Source organism: Triturus cristatus, chromosome 10, assembly GCF_964204655.1.
Source record: "Triturus cristatus chromosome 10, aTriCri1.1, whole genome shotgun sequence".
Classification (NCBI taxonomy): domain Eukaryota; kingdom Metazoa; phylum Chordata; class Amphibia; order Caudata; family Salamandridae; genus Triturus; species Triturus cristatus.
Genome location: NC_140593.1, coordinates 1,242,924,453 through 1,242,949,407, shown reverse-complemented (window position 1 = coordinate 1,242,949,407; position 24,955 = coordinate 1,242,924,453). Strand labels below are relative to the sequence as shown.

The window sequence follows — 24,955 nt, the reverse complement described above, 5'->3', positions numbered from 1 at the left end:
ACAACATATGCAACAGACAGAACACACCCTCAACAGACAGAGCACACCTCACACAACAGAATTTACTGCATACAGACATAACACAACACGTACAGACAGAACACACTGCGACAGAAAGAACACACCATGTACAGACAGAACACACTGCGTACAGACAGAACACTCCACGCACAACAGACAGAAAACTCCACAAACAGACAGAACACTCCACGTACAACAGGTAGAACACTCCACGTACAACAGGCAGAACACACAACAGGCAGAACCCTCCACGTACAGACAGAACACACTGCATACAGACAGAACACACTGCGTACAGACAGAACACTCCACGCACAACAGACAGAAAACTCCACAAACAGACAGAACACTCCACGTACAACAGGCAGAACACTCCAACTACAACAGGCAGAACACTCCAACTACAACAGGCAGAACACACAACAGGCAGAACCCTCCACGTACAGACAGAACAAACTGCGTACAGACAGAACACACTGCGTACAGACAGAACACTCCACGCACAACAGACAGAAAACTCCACAAACAGACAGAACACTCCACGTACAACAGGCAGAACACTCCACCTACAACAGGCAGACACTCCACGTAGACACAACACACCACATACTTACACAACACACCACGTACAACAGGCAGAACACTCCACGTACAACAGGCAGAACACTCCACCTACAACAGCCAGAAAACTCCACCTACAACAGGCAGAACACTCCACCTACAACAGGCAGAACACTCCATGTAGACACAACACACCACATACTTACACAACGCACCACGTACAATAGGCAGAACAGAACACATACAACAGACAGAACACAACACGTACAACAGGTAGAACACTCCGCGTACAACAGGCAGACACTCCACATACAACAGGCAGAACACTCCACATACAACAGGCAGAACACTCCACATACAACAGGCAGAACACTCCACGTAGATACAACACACCACATACAGACACAACACACCACGTACAACAGGCAGAACACTCCACGTACAACAGGCAGAACACGCCACGTACAACAGGCAGAACACACCACGTACAACAGGCAGAACACACCACGTACAAGAGGCAGAACACTCCAATTACAACAGGCAGAACATTCAACATACAACAGGCAGACACTCCACGTACAACAGGCAGAACACACCACGTACAAGTGGCAGAACACACCACGTATATCAGGCAGAACACACCACGTACAACAGGCAGAACACACCACGTACAACAGGCGGACACTCCAAATACAACAGACGGACACTCCAAATACAACAGACGGACACTCCAAATACAACAGACGGACACTCCACGTACAACAGGCGGACACTCCACGTACAACAGGCGGACACTCCACATACAACAGACGGACACTCCACATACAACAGACGGACACTCCACGTACAACAGGCAGAACACTCCACGTACAACAGGCAGAACACTCCACGTACAACAGGCAGAACACTCCACGTACAGCATGCAGAACACTCCACGTACAGCATGCAGAACACTCCACGTACAATAGGCAGAACACACAACAGGCAGAACACACAACAGGCAGAACACTCCCCGTACAACAGACAGAACACTCCACATACAACAGGCAGAACACTCCACGTACAGCATGCAGAACACTCCACGTACAACAGGCAGAACACACAACAGGAGGAACACTCCACGTACAACAGCCAGAACACACAACATACAGACACAACACACCACGTACAACAGACACAACACACCACGTACAACAGACACAACACACCACGTACAACAGGCAGAACACTCCACGTACAACTGACAGACACTCCACGTACAGACAGAACCCACTATATACAACAGGCAGAACACACCACGTGCAACAGACAGAGCACTCCACGTACAACAGGCAGAACACACTGCGTACAACAGAGAGAACACACAACAGGCAGAACACTCCACGTACAACAGCCAGAACACACAACATACAGACACAACACACCACATACAACAGACACAACACACCACGTACAACAGACACAACACACCACGTACAACAGACACAACACAGCACGTACAACAGACACAACACACCCCATACAACAGGCAGAACACACCACGTACAACAGAGAGAACACACCACCTACAACACAGACAAAACATACACTTTCAACAGACAGAACACAACATATGCAACAGACAGAACACACCCTCAACAGACAGAGCACACCTCACACAACAGAATTTACTGCATACAGACATAACACACCACGTACAGACAGAACACACTGCGACAGAAAGAACACACCACGTACAGACAGAACACACTGCGTACAGACAGAACACTCCACGCACAACAGACAGAAAACTCCACAGACAGAACACTCCACGTACAACAGGCAGAACACTCCACGTACAACAGGCAGAACACTCCGCGTACAACAGGCAGACACTCCACATACAACAGGCAGAACACTCCACATACAACAGGCAGAACACTCCACATACAACAGGCAGAACACTCCACGTAGATACAACACACCACATACAGACACAACACACCACGTACAACAGGCAGAACACTCCACGTACAACAGGCAGAACACGCCACGTACAACAGGCAGAACACACCACGTACAACAGGCAGAACACACCACGTACAAGAGGCAGAACACTCCAATTACAACAGGCAGAACATTCAACATACAACAGGCAGACACTCCACGTACAACAGGCAGAACACACCACGTACAAGTGGCAGAACACACCACGTATATCAGGCAGAACACACCACGTACAACAGGCAGAACACACCACGTACAACAGGCGGACACTCCAAATACAACAGACGGACACTCCAAATACAACAGACGGACACTCCAAATACAACAGACGGACACTCCACGTACAACAGGCGGACACTCCACGTACAACAGGCGGACACTCCACATACAACAGACGGACACTCCACATACAACAGACGGACACTCCACGTACAACAGGCAGAACACTCCACGTACAACAGGCAGAACACTCCACGTACAACAGGCAGAACACTCCACGTACAGCATGCAGAACACTCCACGTACAGCATGCAGAACACTCCACGTACAATAGGCAGAACACACAACAGGCAGAACACACAACAGGCAGAACACTCCCCGTACAACAGACAGAACACTCCACATACAACAGGCAGAACACTCCACGTACAGCATGCAGAACACTCCACGTACAACAGGCAGAACACACAACAGGAGGAACACTCCACGTACAACAGCCAGAACACACAACATACAGACACAACACACCACGTACAACAGACACAACACACCACGTACAACAGACACAACACACCACGTACAACAGGCAGAACACTCCACGTACAACTGACAGACACTCCACGTACAGACAGAACCCACTATATACAACAGGCAGAACACACCACGTGCAACAGACAGAGCACTCCACGTACAACAGGCAGAACACACTGCGTACAACAGAGAGAACACACAACAGGCAGAACACTCCACGTACAACAGCCAGAACACACAACATACAGACACAACACACCACATACAACAGACACAACACACCACGTACAACAGACACAACACACCACGTACAACAGACACAACACAGCACGTACAACAGACACAACACACCCCATACAACAGGCAGAACACACCACGTACAACAGAGAGAACACACCACCTACAACACAGACAAAACATACACTTTCAACAGACAGAACACAACATATGCAACAGACAGAACACACCCTCAACAGACAGAGCACACCTCACACAACAGAATTTACTGCATACAGACATAACACACCACGTACAGACAGAACACACTGCGACAGAAAGAACACACCACGTACAGACAGAACACACTGCGTACAGACAGAACACTCCACGCACAACAGACAGAAAACTCCACAGACAGAACACTCCACGTACAACAGGCAGAACACTCCACGTACAACAGGCAGAACACTCCACGTACAACAGGCAGAACACTCCACGTACAACAGGCAGAACACACAACAGGCGAACACTCCACGTACAACAGGCAGAACACTCCATGTACAACAGGCAGAACACTCCATGTACAACAGGCAGAACACTCCACGTACAACAGGCAGAACACTCCACGTACAACAGGCAGAACACTCCACGTACAACAGGCAGAACACACAACAGGCAGAACACTCCACGTACAACAGACACAACACACCACGTACAGACACAACACTCCACGTACAACAGGCAGAACACTCCACGTACAACAGGCAGAACACACAACAGGCAGAACACTCCACGTACAACAGGCAGAACATTCCACGTACAACAGGCAGAACAGACAACAGGCAGAACACTCCACGTACAACAGGCAGAACACTCCACGTACAACAGGCAGAACACTCCACGTACAACAGGCAGAACACTCCACGAACAACAGGCAGAACACTCCACGAACAACAGGCAGAACACTCCACGTACGTACAACAGGCAGAACACTCCACGTACAACAGGCAGAACACTCCACGTACAACAGGCAGAACACTCCACGTACAACAGGCAGAACACTCCACATACAACAGGCAGAATACTCCACGTACAACAGGCAGAACACTCCACGTACAACAGGCAGGCACTCCACGTACAACAGGCAGAACACTCCACGTACAACAGGCAGAACACTCCACGTACAACAGGCAGAACACTCCACGTACAACAGGCAGAACACTCCACGTACAACAGGCAGGCACTCCACGTACAACAGGCAGAACACTCCACGTACAACTGACAGACACTCTACGTACAACAGGCAGAACACTCCACGTACAACAGGCAGAACACTCCACGTACAGCATGCAGAACACTCCACGTACAACTGGCAGAACACACAACAGGCAGAACACACAACAGGCAGAACACTCCACGTACAGCATGCAGAACACTCCACGTAAACAGGCAGAACACACAACAGGAGGAACACTCCACGTACAACAGCCAGAACACACAACATACAGACACAACACACCACATACAACAGACACAACACACCACGTACAACAGGCACAACACACCACGTACAACAGGCAGAACACACCACGTACAACAGGCAGAACACTCCACGTACAACTGACAGACACTCCATGTACAACAGGCAGAACACTCCACGTACAACAGGCAGAACACACAACAGGCAGAACACTCCACGTACAACAGCCAGAACACACAACATACAGACACAACACACCACGTACAACAGACACAACACACCACATACAACAGACACAACACACCACATACAACAGACACAACACACCACGTACAACAGGCAGAACACACCCCATACAACACACAGAACACACCACGTACAGACAGAACCCACTATATACAACAGGCAGAACACACCACGTGCAACAGACAGAGCACTCCACGTACAACAGACAGAACACACTGCGTACAACAGAGAGAACACACCACCTACAACAAGCAGAACACTCCACGTACAACAGGCAGAACGCACAACAGGCAGAACACTCCACGTACAACAGCCAGAACACACAACATACAGACACAACACACCACGTACAACAGACACAACACACCACATACAACAGACACAACACACCACGTACAACAGACACAACACACCACGTACAACAGAGAGAACACACCATGTACAACAGGCAGAACACACCCCATACAACACACAGAACACACCACGTACAGACAGAACCCACTATATACAACAGGCAGAACACACCACGTGCAACAGACAGAGCACTCCACGTACAATAGGCAGAACACACTGCGTACAACAGAGAGAACACACCACCTACAACACAGACAAAACATACACTTTCAACAGAGAGAACACAACATATGCAACAGACAGAACACACCCTCAACAGACAGAGCACACCTCACACAACAGAATTTACTGCATACAGACATAACACAACACGTACAGACAGAACACACTGCGACAGAAAGAACACACCATGTACAGACAGAACACACTGCGTACAGACAGAACACTCCACGCACAACAGACAGAAAACTCCACAAACAGACAGAACACTCCACGTACAACAGGTAGAACACTCCAACTACAACAGGCAGAACACACAACAGGCAGAACCCTCCACGTACAGACAGAACACACTGCGTACAGACAGAACACTCCACGCACAACAGACAGAAAACTCCACAAACAGACAGAACACTCCACGTACAACAGGCAGAACACTCCAACTACAACAGGCAGAACACTCCAACTACAACAGGCAGAACACACAACAGGCAGAACCCTCCACGTACAGACAGAACAAACTGCGTACAGACAGAACACACTGCGTACAGACAGAACACTCCACGCACAACAGACAGAAAACTCCACAAACAGACAGAACACTCCACGTACAACAGGCAGAACACTCCACCTACAACAGGCAGACACTCCACGTAGACACAACACACCACATACTTACACAACACACCACGTACAACAGGCAGAACACTCCACGTACAACAGGCAGAACACTCCACCTACAACAGCCAGAACACTCCACCTACAACAGCCAGAAAACTCCACCTACAACAGGCAGAACACTCCACCTACAACAGGCAGAACACTCCATGTAGACACAACACACCACATACTTACACAACGCACCACGTACAATAGGCAGAACAGAACACATACAACAGACAGAACACAACACGTACAACAGGTAGAACACTCCGCGTACAACAGGCAGACACTCCACATACAACAGGCAGAACACTCCACATACAACAGGCAGAACACTCCACGTAGATACAACACACCACATACAGACACAACACACCACGTACAACAGGCAGAACACTCCACGTACAACAGGCAGAACACGCCACGTACAACAGGCAGAACACACCACGTACAACAGGCAGAACACACCACGTACAAGAGGCAGAACACTCCAATTACAACAGGCAGAACATTCAACATACAACAGGCAGACACTCCACGTACAACAGGCGGAACACACCACGTACAAGTGGCAGAACACACCACGTATATCAGGCAGAACACACCACGTACAACAGGCAGAACACACCACGTACAACAGGCGGACACTCCAAATACAACAGACGGACACTCCAAATACAACAGACGGACACTCCAAATACAACAGACGGACACTCCACGTACAACAGGCGGACACTCCACGTACAACAGACGGACACTCCACATACAACAGACGGACACTCCACGTACAACAGGCAGAACACTCCACGTACAACAGGCAGACACTCCAGGTAGACACAACACACCACACCACATACAGACACAACATACCACATACAACAGGTAGAACACACCAATATTTTAGCAACGAGCCTTGCTCTCCTTGGATATTATAGTACAGATCCTTGCTCTCCTCTGATATTATAGTACCAAGCCTTGCTCTCCTCTGATATTATAGTACCAAGTACCGAGCCTTGCTCTCCTCTGATATTATAGTACCGAGCCTTGCTCTCCTCTGATATTATAGTACTGATCCTTGCTCTCCTCTGATATTATAGTACAGAGCCTTGCTCTCCTCTGATATTATAGTACAGAGCCTTGCTCTCCTCTGATATTATAGTACAGATCCTTGCTCTCCTCTGATATTATAGTACCAAGCCTTGCTCTCCTCTGATATTATAGTACAGATCCTTGCTCTCCTCTGATATTATAGTACCGAGCCTTGCTCTCCTCTGATATTATAGTACAGATCCTTGCTCTCCTCTGATATTATAGTACCGAGCCTTGCTCTCCTCTGATATTATAGTACAGATCCTTGCTCTCCTCTGATATTATAGTACCGAGCCTTGCTCTCTTATAGTACCGAGCCTTGCTCTCCTCTGATATTATAGTACAGATCCTTGCTCTCCTCTGATATTATAGTACCGAGCCTTGCTCTCCTCTGATATTATAGTACAGATCCTTGCTCTCCTCTGATATTATAGTACCGAGCCTTGCTCTCCTCTGATATTATAGTACCGATCCTTGCTCTCCTCTGATATTATAGTACCGAGCCTTGCTCTCCTCTGATATTATAGTACTGGGTCCTGAGCTCATCGGATATTATCAGGGCCACTGGAATTCTGCAACTCTGCAGTCTCTGTTTTTTCGAATAATAATGGATTTGCCACATAACCCTTCATCCACTGCACATTCTTCAGATTTAAAAAAATGTTTCTGGCTCAAAGGATGAAATGTTTTGGAAAAGGTTGAAAGGTGTTTGCCCCAGTGGAGGCGCAAAGGTTACCTGCCATGGTGGAAGTGCCATCTGCCCCAGTCGAAGGTGACCTGCCATGGTGGCAGTGCCATCTCTAAGCTGCTTATTTCTCTCTTTTGTTGTTAAACGGGCACTAAAGAGGCGAAATCTTTGCCCAGACAGCATTACCGGGTGTAAAAATTAGGAAATGATGACGTAATTCTAACAATGTATGCGCAGCCTCATGCCACATATTTCACCTTTTTTTCTTGCTGCATAGTTGAGTCCACCCTGCCGCATAATTCCGCGCTCCCCTGCCGCGGAAATCCACTTGCCCTGGATATTATAGTACAGAGCCTTGCTCTCCTCAGGCCTCATAGTACCTCCCTGCCCTCACATCAACCTCAAGGCACACACACACACACACCTCTCCTCCCTGCCCTCACAGCTACCCTCAACCCCCGAGGCACACACACACACCTCCCCTCCCTGCCCTCACAGCTACCCTCAACCCTCGAGGCACACACACACACACACCTCCCCTCCCTGCCCTCACAGCTACCCTCAACCCTCGAGGCACACACACACACACCTCTCCTCCCTGCTCTCACAGCTACCCTCAACCCCCGAGGCGCACACACACACACACCTCCCCTCCCTGCCCTCACAGCTACCCTCAACCCTCGAAGCACACACACAAACACCTCTCCTCCCTGCCCTCACATCTACCCTCAACCCCGAGGCACACACACAAACACCTCTCCTCCCTGCCCTCACATCTACCCTCAACCCCCGAGGCACACACACACCTCCCCTCCCTGCCCTCACAGCTACCCTCAACCCCCGAGGCACACACACAAACACCTCTCCTCCCTGCCCTCACATCTACCCTCAACCCCCGAGGCACACACACACCTCCCCTCCCTGCCCTCACAGCTACCCTCAACCCCCGAGGCGCACACACACACACACACACACCTCCCCTCCCTGCCCTCACAGCTACCCTCAACCCTCGAAGCACACACACAAACACCTCTCCTCCCTGCCCTCACATCTACCCTCAACCCTCGAAGCACACACACAAACACCTCTCCTCCCTTCCCTCACAGCTACCCTCAACCCCGAGGCACACACACAAACACCTCTCCTCCCTTCCCTCACAGCTACCCTCAACCCTCGAGGCACACACACACCTCCCCTCCCTGCCCTCACAGCTACCCTCAACCCTCGAAGCACACACACAAACACCTCTCCTCCCTGCCCTCACATCTACCCTCAACCCCCGAGGCACACACACAAACACCTCTCCTCCCTGCCCTCACATCTACCCTCAACCCTCGAAGCACACACACAAACACCTCTCCTCCCTGCCCTCACAGCTACCCTCAACCCCGAGGCACACACACAAACACCTCTCCTCCCTGCCCTCACAGCTACCCTACCCCCGAGGCACACACACACACCTCCCCTCCCTGCCCTCACAGCTACCCTCAAACCCCGAGGCGCACACACAAACACCTCTCCTCCCTGCCCTCACATCTACCCTCAACCCCCGAGGCACACACACACCTCCCCTCCCTGCCCTCACAGCTACCCTCAACCCCCGAGGCACACACACACCTCCCCTCCCTGCCCTCACAGCTACCCTCAACCCCCGAGGCGCACACACACACACACACACACACCTCCCCTCCCTGCCCTCACAGCTACCCTCAACCCTCGAAGCACACACACAAACACCTCTCCTCCCTGCCCTCACATCTACCCTCAACCCCCGAGGCGCACACAAACACCTCTCTTTATTGAGCGCCCCAAACAATAAACACCAGATCCCCTTCAATACATCTGTCCCTGCGTACTTCCGTGCCCAACAGAAACCACCCAGTGCCCACCTCCCCCACCGGAAGCCATTGGCTAATTAATACACCAAACATATGGCCGCCCTCCCCAACCATCCAATGCCACTTGTACCCACTCCTCCCCAGACACCTTACTCCACTCACCAATCAATGCACCACCCTGTGCCCACCTCACCACCCACCCACTAGCCAATGCCACCTCTAGCCACCCCTCCCCAGATACCCTAATACTCTCACCAATCAATGCACGACCCTGTGCCCACCTCCCTCCCCACCCACCAATGCCACCTGTTCCCACCCCTCCCCAGACACCCTAATCCACTGACCAATCAATGCAACACCGTGCCCACCTCCCTCCCCACCCACCAATGCCACCTGTACCCACCCCTCCCCAGACACCCTAATCCACTCATCAATCAATGCACCACCCTGTGTCCCCCTCCCCACCCACCCACCAGCCAATGCCACCTGTACCCACCCCTCCCCAGACACCCTAATCCACTCACCAATCAATGCACCACCCTGTGTCCACCTCCCTCCCCACCCAGTAAATACCACCTGTACCCCCTCCTCAACACCTTAATCCACTCACCAATCAATGCACCACCCTGTGTCCACCTCCCCACCCACCCACCAGCCAATGCAACCTGCACCCACCCCTCCCCAGACACCCTAATCCACTGACCAATCAATGCACCACCCTGTGCCCACCTCACCACCCACCCACCAGCCAATGCCACCTGTACCCACCCCTCCCCAGACACCCTAATCCACTCACCAATCAATGCTTAACCCTGTGCCCACCTCCCTTCCCACCTGCCCTACCCCCACCAGACACCGAGGCCACAACCAGCCCATGCCCCGCTGCCATGGGCTGCCTGTGGCACACCGAGGCACCTGTTTTACCTAGCCCACCACCCTCCAGTGCGTGCCCACTCTGTCTGTGTTACCACCCAGACACCATTACTTGCACCTACCGATGTCTGGCCTCGGTGCTGTGAGCAGCTCTCTGGAGAGCTCTGATCTGGCGCACTCTGGAAATATACTGTTTACATCTCCACCTCCAACTCCACCCCCACCACTACCTCCACACCTCAAGCCCTCAAGACATCACCTCAGATCACAACATCTATCTAGCTTGTGCCATCCCCTCAGCCCTCCAGACAGCACAGACCACCTCCAGAGCCCAAACCATCCAAACCAGCTCCTGAGCACAGACCATCTCCACAGCCCAGACCATCTCCACAGCCCAAGCCATCCAAACCACCTCCTCAGCCCAGACCATCTCCACAGCCCAAACCATCTCCACAGCACAGACCGTCTCCACAGCCCAGACCATCTCCAGAGCCCAAGCCATCCAAACCACCTCCTCAGCCCAGACCACCTCCTCAGCCCAAACCATCTCCACAGCCCAGACCATCTCCACAGCCCAGACCATCTCCACAGCCCAGACCATCTCCACAGCCCAGACCATCTCCACTGCCCAGACCATCTCCACTGCCCAGACCATCTCCACTGCCCAGACCATCTCCACAGCCCAGACCATCTCCACAGCCCAGACCATCTCCACAGCCCAGACCATCTCCACAGCCCAAGCCATCCAAACCACCTCCTCAGCCCAGACCATCTCCACAGCCCAGACCATCTCCACAGCCCAAACCGTCTCCACAGCCCAAACCATCTCCAGAGCCCAAGACATCCAAACCACCTCCTCAGCCCAGACCATCTCCACAGCCCAAACCGTCTCCACAGCCCAGACCGTCTCCACAGCCCAGACCGTCTCCACAGCCCAGACCGTCTCCACAGCCCAGACCGTCTCCACAGCCCAGACCGTCTCCACAGCCCAGACCGTCTCCAGAGCCCAGACCGTCTCCACAGCCCAGACCGTCTCCACAGCCCAGACCGTCTCCACTGCCCAGACCGTCTCCACTGCCCAGACCGTCTCCACTGCCCAGACCGTCTCCACAGCCCAGACCGTCTCCACAGCCCAGACCGTCTCCACAGCCCAGACCGTCTCCAGAGCCCAAACCGTCTCCAGAGCCCAAACCATCTCCAGAGCCCAAACCATCTCCAGAGCCCAAACCATCTCCAGAGCCCAAACCATCTCCAGAGCCCAAACCATCTCCAGAGCCCAAACCATCTCCAGAGCCCAAACCATCTCCAGAGCCCAAACCATCTCCAGAGCCCAAACCATCTCCAGAGCCCAAACCATCTCCAGAGCCCAAGCCATCTCCAGAGCCCAAGCCATCTCCAGAGCCCAAGCCATCTCCAGAGCCCAAGCCATCTCCAGAGCCCAAGCCATCTCCAGAGCCCAAACCATCTCCAGAGCCCAAGCCATCTCCAGAGCCCAAGCCATCTCCAGAGCCCAAACCATCTCCAGAGCCCAAACCATCTCCAGAGCCCAAACCATCTCCAGAGCCCAAACCATCTCCAGAGCCCAAACCACCTCCTCAGCCCAGACCATCTCCACAGCCCAGACCATCTCCACAGCCCAAACCATCTCCTCAGCCCAAACCATCTCACAAACCATCTCCTCAGCCCAAACCATCGCCACAGCCCAGACCATCGCCACAGCCCAGACCATCGCCACAGCCCAGACCATCGCCACAGCCCAGACCATCGCCACAGCCCAGACCATCGCCACAGCCCAGACCCTCTAAACAACCCAAACCCTCTAAACAGCCCAAACCATCTAAACAGCCCAAACCATCTAAACAGCCCAAACCATCTAAACAGCCCAAACCATCTCCAGAGCCCAAACCATCTCCAGAGCCCAAACCATCTCCAGAGCCCAAACCATCTCCAGAGCCCAAACCATCTCCAGAGCCCAAACCATCTCCAGAGCCCAAACCATCTCCAGAGCCCAAACCATCTCCAGAGCCCAAACCATCTCCAGAGCCCAAACCATCTCCAGAGCCCAAACCATCTCCAGAGCCCAAACCATCTCCAGAGCCCAAACCATCTCCAGAGCCCAAACCATCTCCAGAGCCCAAACCATCTCCAGAGCCCAAACCATCTCCAGAGCCCAAACCATCTCCACAACCCAAACCATCTCCACAACCCAAACCATCTCCACAGACCAAACCATCTCCACAGACCAAACCATCTCCACAGACCAAACCACCTCCTCAGCCCAGACCTTCTCCGTAGACCATGCCATCTCCCCAGACCATACCATCTCCCCAGACCATCTCTCCAGCCTAAACCATCTGTCCAGCACACACCATCTGTCCAGCACAAACCATCTCTCTAGAGCACAAACCATCTCTCTAGAGCCCAAACCATCTCCGCAGCCCAAACCATCTACACAGCCTAAACCATCTCCACAGCCCAAACAACCTCCACAGTGCAGACCACCTCCCAAGTGCAGACCATCTCCACAGCCCAAACCATCTCCACAGCCCAAACCATCTCCAGAGCCCAAACCATCTCCGCAGCCCAAACCATCTCCACAGCCCAAACCATCTCCACAGCCCAAACCATCTCCACAGCCCAAACCATCTCAGCAGCCGAGACCACCTCAGCAGCCGAGACCACCTCAGCAGCCGAGACCACCTCCTCAGCCGAAACCACCTCCTCAGCCCAAACCATCTCCAGAGCCCAAACCACCTCCTCAGCAGACCATACCATCCCCCCAGACCATACCATCTCCCCAAACCATCTGTCCAGCACAAACCATCTCTCTAGAGCCCAAACCATCTCTGCACCCCCAAACCATCTCTCCAGCACAAACCATCTCCGCAGAGCGCAAACCGTCTCTCCAGAGCCCAAGCCATCTCTCCAGAGCCCAAGCCATCTCTCCAGAGCCCAAGCCATCTCTCCAGAGCCCAAGCCATCTCTCCAGAGCCCAAGCCATCTCTCCAGAGCCCACGCCATCTCCGCAGCCCAAATCATCTCCGCAGTCCAACCATCTCTCCAGCCCAAACCATCTCTCCAGCCCAAACAATCTCCACAGCCCAACACATCTCTCCAGCACAACCCATCTCTCCAGCACAACCCATCTCTCCAGCACAACCCATCTCCACAGCCCAACCCATCTCCACAGCCCAACCCATCTCCACATCCCAACCCATCTCTCCAGAGCCCAAACCATATCCACAGCCCAACTCATCTCCACAGCCCAACTCATCTCCACAGCCCAGACCATCTCCACAGCCCAGACCATCTCCACAGCCCAACCCATCTCTCCACAGCCCAACCCATCTCTCCACAGCCCAAACCATCTCCATCTCCACAGCCCAAACCATCTCTCCAGAGCCCAAACCATATCCACAGCCCAACTCATCTCCACAGCCCAGACCATCTCCACAGCCCAACCCATCTCTCCACAGCCCAACCCATCTCTCCACAGCCCAAACCATCTCCATCTCCACAGCCCAAACCATCTCCACAGCCCAGACCATCTCAACAGCCCAGACCATCTCAACAGCCCAGACCATCTCCACAGCCCAGACCATCTCCACAGCCCAGACCATCTCAACAGCCCAGACCATCTCCACAGCCCAGACCATCTCAACAGCCCAGACCATCTCAACAGCCCAGACCATCTCCACAGCCCAAACCATCTCCACAGCCCAAACCATCTCCACAGCCCAAACCTCGACGCCAATCAAAAAAGTTACAATAGTTCAGCATTACCCCGTCATCTCATGACAACGTCAAGGGCCTTAAACTATGTATAATCATAATGTGTACCTCAAAGTGAAGGGGAGCTGCAACGACGTCCAAAGTGACCTGCAACGACGTCCAAAGTGACCTGCAACGACGTCCAAAGTGAGCGGCAATGACGTCCAAAGGGAGCTGCAACGACGCCCAAAGGGAGCTGCAACGACGCCCAAAGGGAGCTGCAACGACGCCCAAAGTGACTTGCAACGACCTCCAAAGTGAGCTGAAATGACGTTCAAAGTAAGCTGCAACGACGCCCAAAGGGAACTGTTCCGAGGTCCAAATGGAGCTACAATGACGTCCAAAGGGAGCTGCAAAGAGGTCCAAAGGGAGCTGTTCCGAGGTCCAATGGGAGCTACAATGACGTCCAAAGGGAGCTGCAAAGAGGTCCAAATGGAGCTGTTTCGAGGTCCAAATGGAACTGCAATGGCGTCCAAAGGGAGCTACAGAGAGGTCCAAAGAGAGCTGCAATGACGTCCAAAGGGAACTGCAATGACGTCCAAAGGGAGCTACAGAGAGGTCCAACGAGAGCTGCAATGACGTCCAAAGGGAGCTATTCCGAGGTCCAAAGGGAACTGCAATGACGTCAAAGGGAGCTATTCCGAGGTCCAAAGGGAACTGCAATGACGTCAAAGGGAGCTGTTCCGAGGTCCAAAGGGAGCTCCGCCAAAGGCCAAGTGGGAGCCCACGAAGTGAACACGAAGTGGAGCAAAGTTTGAGGCAGAGGAGGGAAGTGACAATCAATGGAGTGTTGGAGAGACAGTCAGTGGAGAGTTGCAGAGAAGGAGAGGCAGTGAGAGGCGAGGTAGAAATTCAGGGAAGAGGAGAGACAGTAGAGGAGAGTTGGACAGACAGTGTAGAGGAGAGACAGTCAGGAGTGAGCAGGAGGGACAGTCAGGGGAGAGTTGCAGATTAGGAGAGGCAGTGAGCTGGAAATTCAGGGGAGAGGAGAGATAGTAGCGGAGAGTTGGAGAAACAGTCGGGAGAGATGTCGAGACGGGAAAGTTGGAGAGACAGTCAGAGGACAGCTGGAGAGAGTGACAGTCAAGGAGAGTTAGAGAGGCAATGAGGGGAGTGTTGGAGAGACAGTCCAAGGAGAGAAGAGACCGTCCGCTGGGGGGGGGGGGGCTGCGGCTGGGGCAGAAGAGTGACACCCTCCGAGAGGGTCAGTCCCAGGACGGTGAGAGTTAGGGGCTCGGCCCGGACGGGCTGGGGCAGCTCCAGCCGGGTCCCCCGGAGGCATCCATGGACAGGTGGGACCGGAAGGGGTGCGAGGGCGCCTGCGGGTCCCTCAGGTGCTCTGAGCTCTTTCCTCGGCTCTCCTTCCCGTCTCTGAGGGCAGGTCAGTGGGAGGAGGGAGGGATGGACGGGGGAGGGGCGTCCGAGGGGGCGGAGCTCGAGGAGGGAAGAGAGGCAGAGGTGGGGAGAGGGAGGCAGAGGGCACAAAAGATGAGGAGAGAGAGGGAGACAGTGGAATAACAAAGGCCCCCGCAGTGCGAGGGCCCCGAGCTCCAGGGGCCCCTCAGCACAGTACCCTGACCTGATCCGGAGGGGGCACCACTGTGTACTTTACAGGGGCCCCTCAAGCTTCGTAACGACACTGGAGAGGGAGGGGGGGGGCAAGAGGGGGGAGGGTAGAAGAGCAGGGGAGAGACGGAGGAGTGCAGGTCGGAGGGTGGGGGAAGAAAGGGGTAGATGCAGAGAGGGGCGGGGGCGTTGGGGGTCTTTGCCCCTCTAAACTCCCCTCGGGGTCACTCGCAGCTCTTGGCTGACGCGTGAGGCCCGTGGGGTCTTTTGCAGAGTTAGAAGTGGAGAGTCCGAAGTGAGAGGACGGGGGGGTGAGGTGAGAGGGGGAGGTGAGAGGACAGCGGGGTGAGGTGAGAGGACAGGGGGTGAGGTGGGAGGACAGCGGGGGGAGGTGAGAGGGCAGGGGGTGAGGTGAGAGGGTGAGGTGGGAGGGAGAGAGGCTAGGTTGTACTGGGGAAAGTTGATGGGAGGAGAAAGAGACCCGGGAGGAAAGACTTGAGGCGGAGTGAGTGAGGGGAAGATTGAGAGGCCAAGAGGAGAGGGAAGTAAAGAGTGGGAGAGAGGAGAGAGGGCAGACACCAGAGTGAAGGACCAGGGACGAGGGTCACACAGAGAGGAGGGCAGAGAGACCGGAGCTGAGAGTGCAACCGCCTCTCGAGGGAAGTGGCGCCCCCCTGTGGTGAGAGTGCAGTGAGGGCCGTCCCCACGTGCACCTCAATGCACGTGTCACCGGCCCCTGGCTGTCCCCGCCTCCTCCTGACCCTGCTGATGGTGGGGTGAGGGGTTCATGATGTCATCAGGGCTAATGACCTCATCACAGGTAGCTTCACTCTCTTCCGACTCTGCCTTCCTCTGGAGCAGTCACAGTGTGACGTCACGAATAGTATCATACGCAAACATATATATTTAAAAAAAATAAAATAAAATAAAAACAAGCATTGGCAAACCCAACGGTCCTGGAGCTGGCTGCAGGCCTTTTGGCTTTGCCAATGACTGTTTTCTTATGTCATGATTTTTGCGTTTTTTGTTCTTTTTGACGCTGCCGAGCCCTCGCCAGTATAAACAAAAAGCATTGCTAAAAGCAAAACTATTTGCAGGCTCTCCAAAAGCACACATTACCAGTGGCATCTATTTTTTATTTTTTATTTGTATTTTATTTAATGCGTTTTTATATAGCGCGGACTTTACCCGAAGGTGTCAGAGCGCTTCACAATAGGAGCAGTAATGATACATAAGGAGAAAAATTACAAGTGAGCATGTTACAAAATCAAACGTTACGTTACATGATGCAATAGTGACAATTGTGCAGGTATCAGGAGCAAACAAAATACAAGAGGTAGCAAACGGTACTTACAAAAGGAAAAAGTGACGTGTGCAGGTTTCAAGAGCATACAAAGTACACAGAGGAAAACAATTGCAATAAATGGCAGACACTAAAACAAAAGTTACGTTACATGAGGCAGTGGTGGCCGTTGTGCATGTATCAAAAGCAAACAAAATGCAAGAGGTAGCAAACGCTACGTTACAAAAGGAAAGGTGACGTGTGCATGTTACAAAAGAGTACAAAGTACAAGTAGAGGTATAATACTGAACTAAATGGCAGACACTCAAAACACAAAACACACTGGGAAGGCACTTCTATAGGCATGGAGAACAGAATTTCCTATACTGGAAGGACTTCCTTCAGAAAATAGAGGGCGTGAATTAGATTTGGAAGTGTCTTTGAAGGAGGAGAACTTTGAGGTCAGTTTTGAAGGACCGGGAGGAGGTGGTGGTGCGGAGCTGAGGCGGAAGGGAGTTCCAGATTCTCACGCGTTGCCTGAAAAGGATTGCGGCATCGATCTTTCCTTCTTGAAAGTGGGAGGTTCAAGCAATACATTTTCCGCATTACGTGATGGTCTGGAGCCTCCAGAGAGTTTCAGTTTATCCGCCAGGTAGCGAGGGGAGGAGGAGTGCGAGGCTTTGTGGGTGATACAGGCAGTCTTGTAGATAGATCTTGCCTCTATGGGAAGCCAACGGAGGGTGGATAAAATGGGTGTGATGTGGTCGCTTCTTTTGGCCCCATATATGAAGCGAGCTGCTGAATGGAGAACAGACTTCAGGGGGGACAGGTGGGATTTGGGGAGGCCAGTAAGAAGAGAATTGCAGTAGTCCAATCTGGAGAGAACCAGCGATTGGACCAGGGTTTTAAGGTCGTGCTCCGGGAAGAAGCGACGAATCCCCCACAGAAGGCACAGTTGGTATCGAGTAGACTTTGCAATGGAATTGATGTGGGAGAGTAGATTGAGTTTCTTGTCGAGAATGACACCAGGGGATTTTGCGCTGTCGACAATGATGGGTTTATTGTTCAGTAGATTCATCTGATCCATCCATGATTGCACTGGGGGTGGAGAAAGTGAGGAGGAGAGGAGGAGGAATTCAGTTTTGGAGGGGTTCAGAATCAGTTGATGAGTTAACATCCAGTTTTGAATGGAGTCGAGAGTAGAGTTTAGGATGGAGAGATCGTGAGTGGAGGCCACCTTCAGGTAGATTTGGGTGTCGTCCGCATAGAGATGATAGCGCATCCCGGACTTGCTCAGGAGATTTCCCAACGGTTCTAAATAGAGATTGAACAGTGTGGGTGCAAGTATAGAGCCTTGAGGGACACCTTGACCGACCGCCAAAGGGGATGAAAGACTGTTCGCTATTTTGATCATTTGGGATCTATCAGAGAGGAAGGAAGCAAACCAATTAAGCACAGTGCCCTCCATGCCCATTCTCTGTTGAAGAGTGTTGAGGAGGGTGTAGTGATTAACAGTGTCAAAGGCTGCAGAGAGGTCAAGGAGGATTAGAAGACAAGACTCTCCCAGGCATCTCTGGCACACAAGGGAACTACTTTGTGTGCGGATTTGCTTCTTGTGAAAGGGTGATGTAGTGACGGGAAGGTCACTTTAAGGTAGAACTAAGGCTCGAGTATAGAGTCTGGAACTGGTGAGGCTCCAGGTACACCTGTGAGGTGCCGCAGCCTTGGGGCAGCATGCTAGGGGGCGCTGTCCTAGCGCTGCTGCTCTATCCTTGGACCTACACAACTTGAGTAGACTACAATTGCACGACTCGTCCTGTATGGAGAAGAATTCTGTCACTCACAGGGAAGTCTCCAATGGCTGAAGTGGGCGGGGCCGCCGCCTCAAGTTGTGCCCTGTAGTGGGGTAGAAAAATGTGAATGACACAACAACAGACCAATGAATGAATGGGTGAAGAGGGCTGGCTGGAAGCTCGGATGAAGTAAGTATAATACCAAACACATCATCTTAGTGAAATCATAGGACTTGGCTAAAGCCAGACCTAAAAACCAACAGTTTACCCAAATAACATGTACTAATTACGGCTGTGGGGTGAGGGTGTAGAAAAGAAAATCACAGATTCCATTTTGTTTTTCTTATTACGCTGCTGCCAAGTGGCTCCAAGACATGTGTGACACACCAGGGCCACTGGAATTATGCGATTGTGCGCCTGCGGCAATATTCGCATAATTAGAGATTTGCCGCATTTGCCACACAATCCACCATCTGCCACATAATCTCCTGGTTTTAACAGAAAAAATAGTTTCTAGCTCAACTGGTTGAAAAGTTACTAAAACTGCAGCGACGCGTGTTGCAGCGCAGTGAAAGGCCCTTTGCATGGGTTGACAGGTCAACACGCTTATTACTATATTAGGGTGTTAAACTGGTACTGATGAAGGACAACAAATGTGGCCAGAACTGCCGACTTTGGTGCTGGAAACCAGGGTTCGAGCCTCGAGGTCGCGTCCACATCCTGTGATTCTGGGCAAATCACTTCATCTCCCCGTGCCTGAATGTGTAATGTAAATACGGTGCTATGTAAAGCGCTCCAATACCTTCGGGTCGAGTTCGCGCTATATAAATATGCAAAAAACAAAAAAAAAATCGTATTTGTGAAGAAACCCTTGTACAGGGCCACAGAAGCCTAACACATGTTCAATGCAAAGATATTCTAAGTGTGAAAATCAGCGGAGCAGCCGTTCGCCATCACAGTCGTTGGAGCATCAAAGGGTCAATCAACTGTTTAACCGTCTTTTATTTATACATTTTCTATAACACAAGTCCACTCAGCCTTTCATCCTCTGAGGGCGATACAATGAGTGCCATCGAGCTAAATCTACTTTTTAACCTTCTTTCATTTATACATTTTCTATAACGCAGCAAGTGGAAATAGAACAATAAGTCAAGTAGACGCGAAGCTGGGCCGCGCTCCTCTGGCGCAAGGTTGTGAGGAGCCTGGGAGGCGGGTCCAGTGGTCACAGCAACAAGCTGACGTCACTCAATCCCTGCTTTCTCGCCGGCTCGTGTGATCTCAAACTAAGGCTGTGCTCACTGGAACCGCCAGGCTAACCCTGCTGTATACAAGCGCCGGGGGGGGGGGGGGGGGGGGCATCAGCCGGGTCTGGAGGGCCAGTGGACTGATGGCCCACTGGAGGGGCCTATGTCTGACATCGTGGTCACAGGACCAAATCCGGCAGGACCACTCAGGCTGGGCCAGGAGTGAGCCTCGAGCACCTGACGACAGGGCAGCCATAGACTTCGAGACGCTGCAAGCGATGCTGGATTGGGTGGGCAGGGCGACCCACTCTGCTTTTGAGGCGGCCGTCTTCGCGGCTACCTTTAGCCTGGCCTTCTTCGGGGCTTTTAGAACGGGGGAACTTGTAGCGAGATCTAGACAGGACACGTCGATGGGTGCTTTGAACTTTCAGGACACGGCGTTGGCAGGCGGTTCCCTCACCATTAGACTACGTAGATCCAAAACGGACCAGGCAGGGGTAGGGAGGGTGATCGTGCTCAACAAACTGGAGATCGCCAAGTATTGTCTGGTGCGCCCAGTCGCGTCCTACCTAGCGTTGCGGCCCACAACAGAAGGTTACCTGCTAGTGCACGCTGACAGTTCTCCCATGACCAAATACCAGGTACAGCGCGTAATGGCGGTGTGTTTAGAGCTGTCAGGCAAAAAGATCCAGGGCACACGATTCTGCAGTCACTCATTCCGTAGTAGGGCAGCAACCACGGCTTTCCAGGCGGGTTTGCCGGAGGAAAGCATCAAACTGGTGGGGCGTTGGGCGTCCAATTCGTATAAGAGATACATTCGCCCATAAGGGGCCCCATGCAAACACGGAACGAGGAAGGGTGTTAGTTGTGTCAAATAAGGTTGCGACTGTATGTCGGTGTTTTCACTTTTGGCGTACTTGTGTGCGAGTGTAATGGCGTTTGCTGTGCTCTGTTTAATATATTTATTTTCAAACTTCCTCCTCTTTATTCGCCAGGGAAGACGGTCTGGGTGATGGGCCATTCGGGAGTCCCGAGGGTGTCTCAGTGGGCGGATAGCAGAAAATGGCGGCACGGGCTCACAGCCACGAGGATGATATGGATTGGGACACCAGACATGCGTTGGAATAGCCTGATGAAGAGAGTCCTTCGGAATTTAGGGGAGGTTGGCCCACTGCCCGATTTATTAGTGATACACCTAGGGGGGAGTGATCTGGTTCGCCTGGGGAGAAGGGACCTGCTTCACGTGATGAGGGCCACCATGTGCGAGCTGAGCAACAAGCTGGGGATCTGTGAATTATAGTGGTCCGAAATCACACCACGGCAGGTTTGGCGGGGCGCGCGTTCCAGGGATGCCATGGAGACCTCGCGCAGAAGGGTGAACAGCGCTATGCGGAAGTTCACCGAGCAAAGGGGTTTTGGGTTTATCCGCCATGGGCTGCTACACGCTAAGTACACGGGGTGCTTCGAGGCTGATGGGATTCACCTGTCCAGAGTGGGCATGGACTTATTCTTGTTTGACCTGGGGGAGGCCTTGGAAACAGCAGGGTGTAAGTAGGTAGAGCTATATGATGGGGGGCACTGGGGTGACGGGGGCCACACCAGGGCTGTGGCAGAGTTACAGGGCGATCCAAAGGCTGTAAGGAACAGACGGGTACCCTCTACAGGAGCACAGTAAGGGTGCTAAAGCCAATTATCCCCAGGGATATCCTCGCGGGGGATCCTGGAGGAGCGACGGCGCCCCGTTAGTACTACGGGCAGTTGTGCACCTGAGCAACCGGGGGTTGCCTGCAACGCTCCGCCCCCCCGTAGCAGGGAGGGGCATGAGTAAGGGGCGTACTAGCGGTCCGCCGGAGGGAGGGGCTAACCCCTCCCCCAAATGGTCAAACACCGGTTGGTCGCGGCCACTGGGTTTTATGGCTCATCAGGTGGGCAGGCGGCGAGGGGCCGCCTGCCCTGGGATCGCCCGTAAGTTAACCCACCATGTTGACATATTGTTATGTTAATAAACTTGCAGAAAGTTTCTCCACCAAAATTGTGTTGTGTCTGAGTTATTCCATGTTTTGCTGTGGGAGGGCTGGGGATTGTGCGGATATTGGCACTAAGGCTCCGCTCACTGGAACCGCCAGGCTGCTGTATACAAGCGGCCGGTGGGGTGGGGGGGGGGGGGGGGGTGGCATCAGCCGGGTCTGGAGGGCCAGTGGACTGATGGCCCACTGGAGTCCTGTGTCTGACATCGTGGTCACAGGACCAAATCCGGCAGGTCCACTCAGCCTTTCATCCTTCTGAGGCCGATACAATGAGTACCATTGAGTTGGGAAGCAATAATCATCTGTTGTTCAGCGCCTAGACTCCCTTCTGGGTGACCGTGCGCTTTACATGTCCTATGTTGTATGTGCATGGTGAGATATCATACAAGACGCCGCATCAGTGTCAGATGGGTTACACACAGTCCCCTGAGACAAACATGGGCTCAAGAATGAGTGACTGTGAGTGAGGGCTGCTGCCCCTTTCACTCAGGGGTCGTTCCCTGCCAGTACACCGGCTGTGCCTCTCTTCCGGTTTCAGAGGTGTATGGGCACGTGCTGCTGAGGTGACCCGAGTCCTGCTCCTGCTGTCGTCACATCCGGCAGGCCCGGCACACGGCTCCTGCAGCTCTCATATCGACCACTCCTGCCTCTGTCATCTTGAGGACTTTTAGGGCCACGGACACGACTTTTGGGGCTCCTGCTCGGAAAAACTTCGAATTTATGACATATTTTCAGCTCTATCAGCCCTCGTGGTGATGAACAATCCTGAATTAAACGCCAACCTTCAGAAACAGGGACAGATACAAACAGCTTTTCATCCAAGATGCCCAGGGCTCACCAGTTGACAAGCACCAGAAGAAAGTTTGAACAAGCATTGATAAAATCACGTATCGTTGCAATTGCATCTGAATGGTTTGTCTTGCAGCAAAGTTTCATGCAGGCTCCAGCGTACGACCAGTCTGTTCCCGACATTATAGGAAAGATGTCGCGAGGGAGACCCTGTGGACAGTTCGTGGACGAGTGCGTCATATCATAAGATAGCCCAGGCACATACATGGTGTGACGCGCATTGGAAGAGTGCGCTGCCCCCCAGGAGGGTGTCCTGGCTAGAGCCGGTGTGAGTCGAGCCTCTCCTGGGAGCCCGGGGTCCTAATCAAAGAGCCAGGTCTCCAGCTTCTTTCGGAATTCAAGAATTAAAGACGAGGCTCTGATGTTTAGCGACAGATCGTGCCGGCGTCCGATGGTCTGGTCCTGCGTATGTCTGGGACGCGCAGGAGGGAGTCTGGCCTAGTGGAGGCGTCCGGATGGTCTAGTCCTGCGTATGTCTGGGACGCGCAGGAGGGAGTCTGGCCTAGTGGAGGCGTCCGGATGGTCTGGTCCTGTGTATGTCTGGGACGCGCAGGAGGGAGTCTGGCCTAGTGGAGGCGTCCGGATGGTCTGGTCCTGCGTATGTCTGGCACGCGCAGGAGGGAGTCTGGCCTAGTGGAGGCGTCCGATGGTCTGGTCCTGCGAATGTCTGGGACGCGCAGGAGGGAGTCTGGCCTAGTGGAGGCGTCCGGATGGTTTGGTCCTGCGTATGTCTGGGACACGCAGGAGGGAGTCTGGCCTAGTGGAGGCATCCGGATGGTCTGGTCCTGCGTATGTCTGGGACGCGCAGGAGGGAGTCTGGCCTAGTGGAGGCGTCCGGATGGTCTGGTCCTGCGTATGTCTGGGACGCGCAGGAGGGAGTCTGGCCTAGTGGAGGCGTCCGGATGGTCTGGTCCTGCGTATGTCTGGGACGCGCAGGAGGTAGTCTGGCCTAGTGGAGGTCTCCGATGGTCTGGTCCTGCATATGTCTGGGACGCGCAGGAGAGAGTCTGGCCTAGTGGAGGCGTCCGGATGGTCTGGTCCTGCGTATGTCTGGGACGCGCAGGAGGAAGTCAGGCCTAGTGGAGGCGTCCGGATGGTTTGGTCCTGCGTATGTCTGGGACGCGCAGGAGGGAGTCTGGCCTAGTGGAGGCATCCGGATGGTCTGGTCCTGCGTATGTCTGGGACGCGCAGGAGGGAGTCTGGCCTAGTGGAGGCGTCCGGATGGTCTGGTCCTGCGTATGTCTGGGACGCGCAGGAGGGAGTCTGGCCTAGTGGAGGCGTCCGGATGGTCTGGTCCTGCGTATGTCTGGGACGCGCAGGAGGTAGTCTGGCCTAGTGGAGGTCTCCGATGGTCTGGTCCTGCATATGTCTGGGACGCGCAGGAGAGAGTCTGGCCTAGTGGAGGCGTCCGGATGGTCTGGTCCTGCGTATGTCTG

General features: G+C 53.2%; 2 protein-coding genes across 2 annotated transcripts in view; one reads left to right on the top strand and one right to left on the bottom strand.

Annotated features, from left to right (window-relative positions):
• The window catches only part of LOC146797189 (uncharacterized), a 35,153-nt gene extending 21,871 nt beyond the window's left edge, over nt 1–13,282 (top strand). The window contains exons 2-3 of the mRNA XM_085631509.1: nt 11,288–12,552; nt 12,865–13,282. Coding sequence (XP_085487635.1) covers nt 11,288–12,552; nt 12,865–13,282 — 1,683 coding nt within the window. The remainder of the gene's footprint in view (nt 1–11,287; nt 12,553–12,864) is intronic.
• Nucleotides 1–16,185, bottom strand: part of LOC146797188 (semaphorin-3F-like) — a 670,875-nt gene extending 654,690 nt beyond the window's left edge. Inside the window, exon 1 of the mRNA XM_085629898.1 lies at nt 14,828–16,185. The gene's annotated coding sequence lies outside the window, so the exon portion shown is untranslated. The remainder of the gene's footprint in view (nt 1–14,827) is intronic.
• Nucleotides 16,186–24,955: the final 8,770 nt, after the last annotated feature.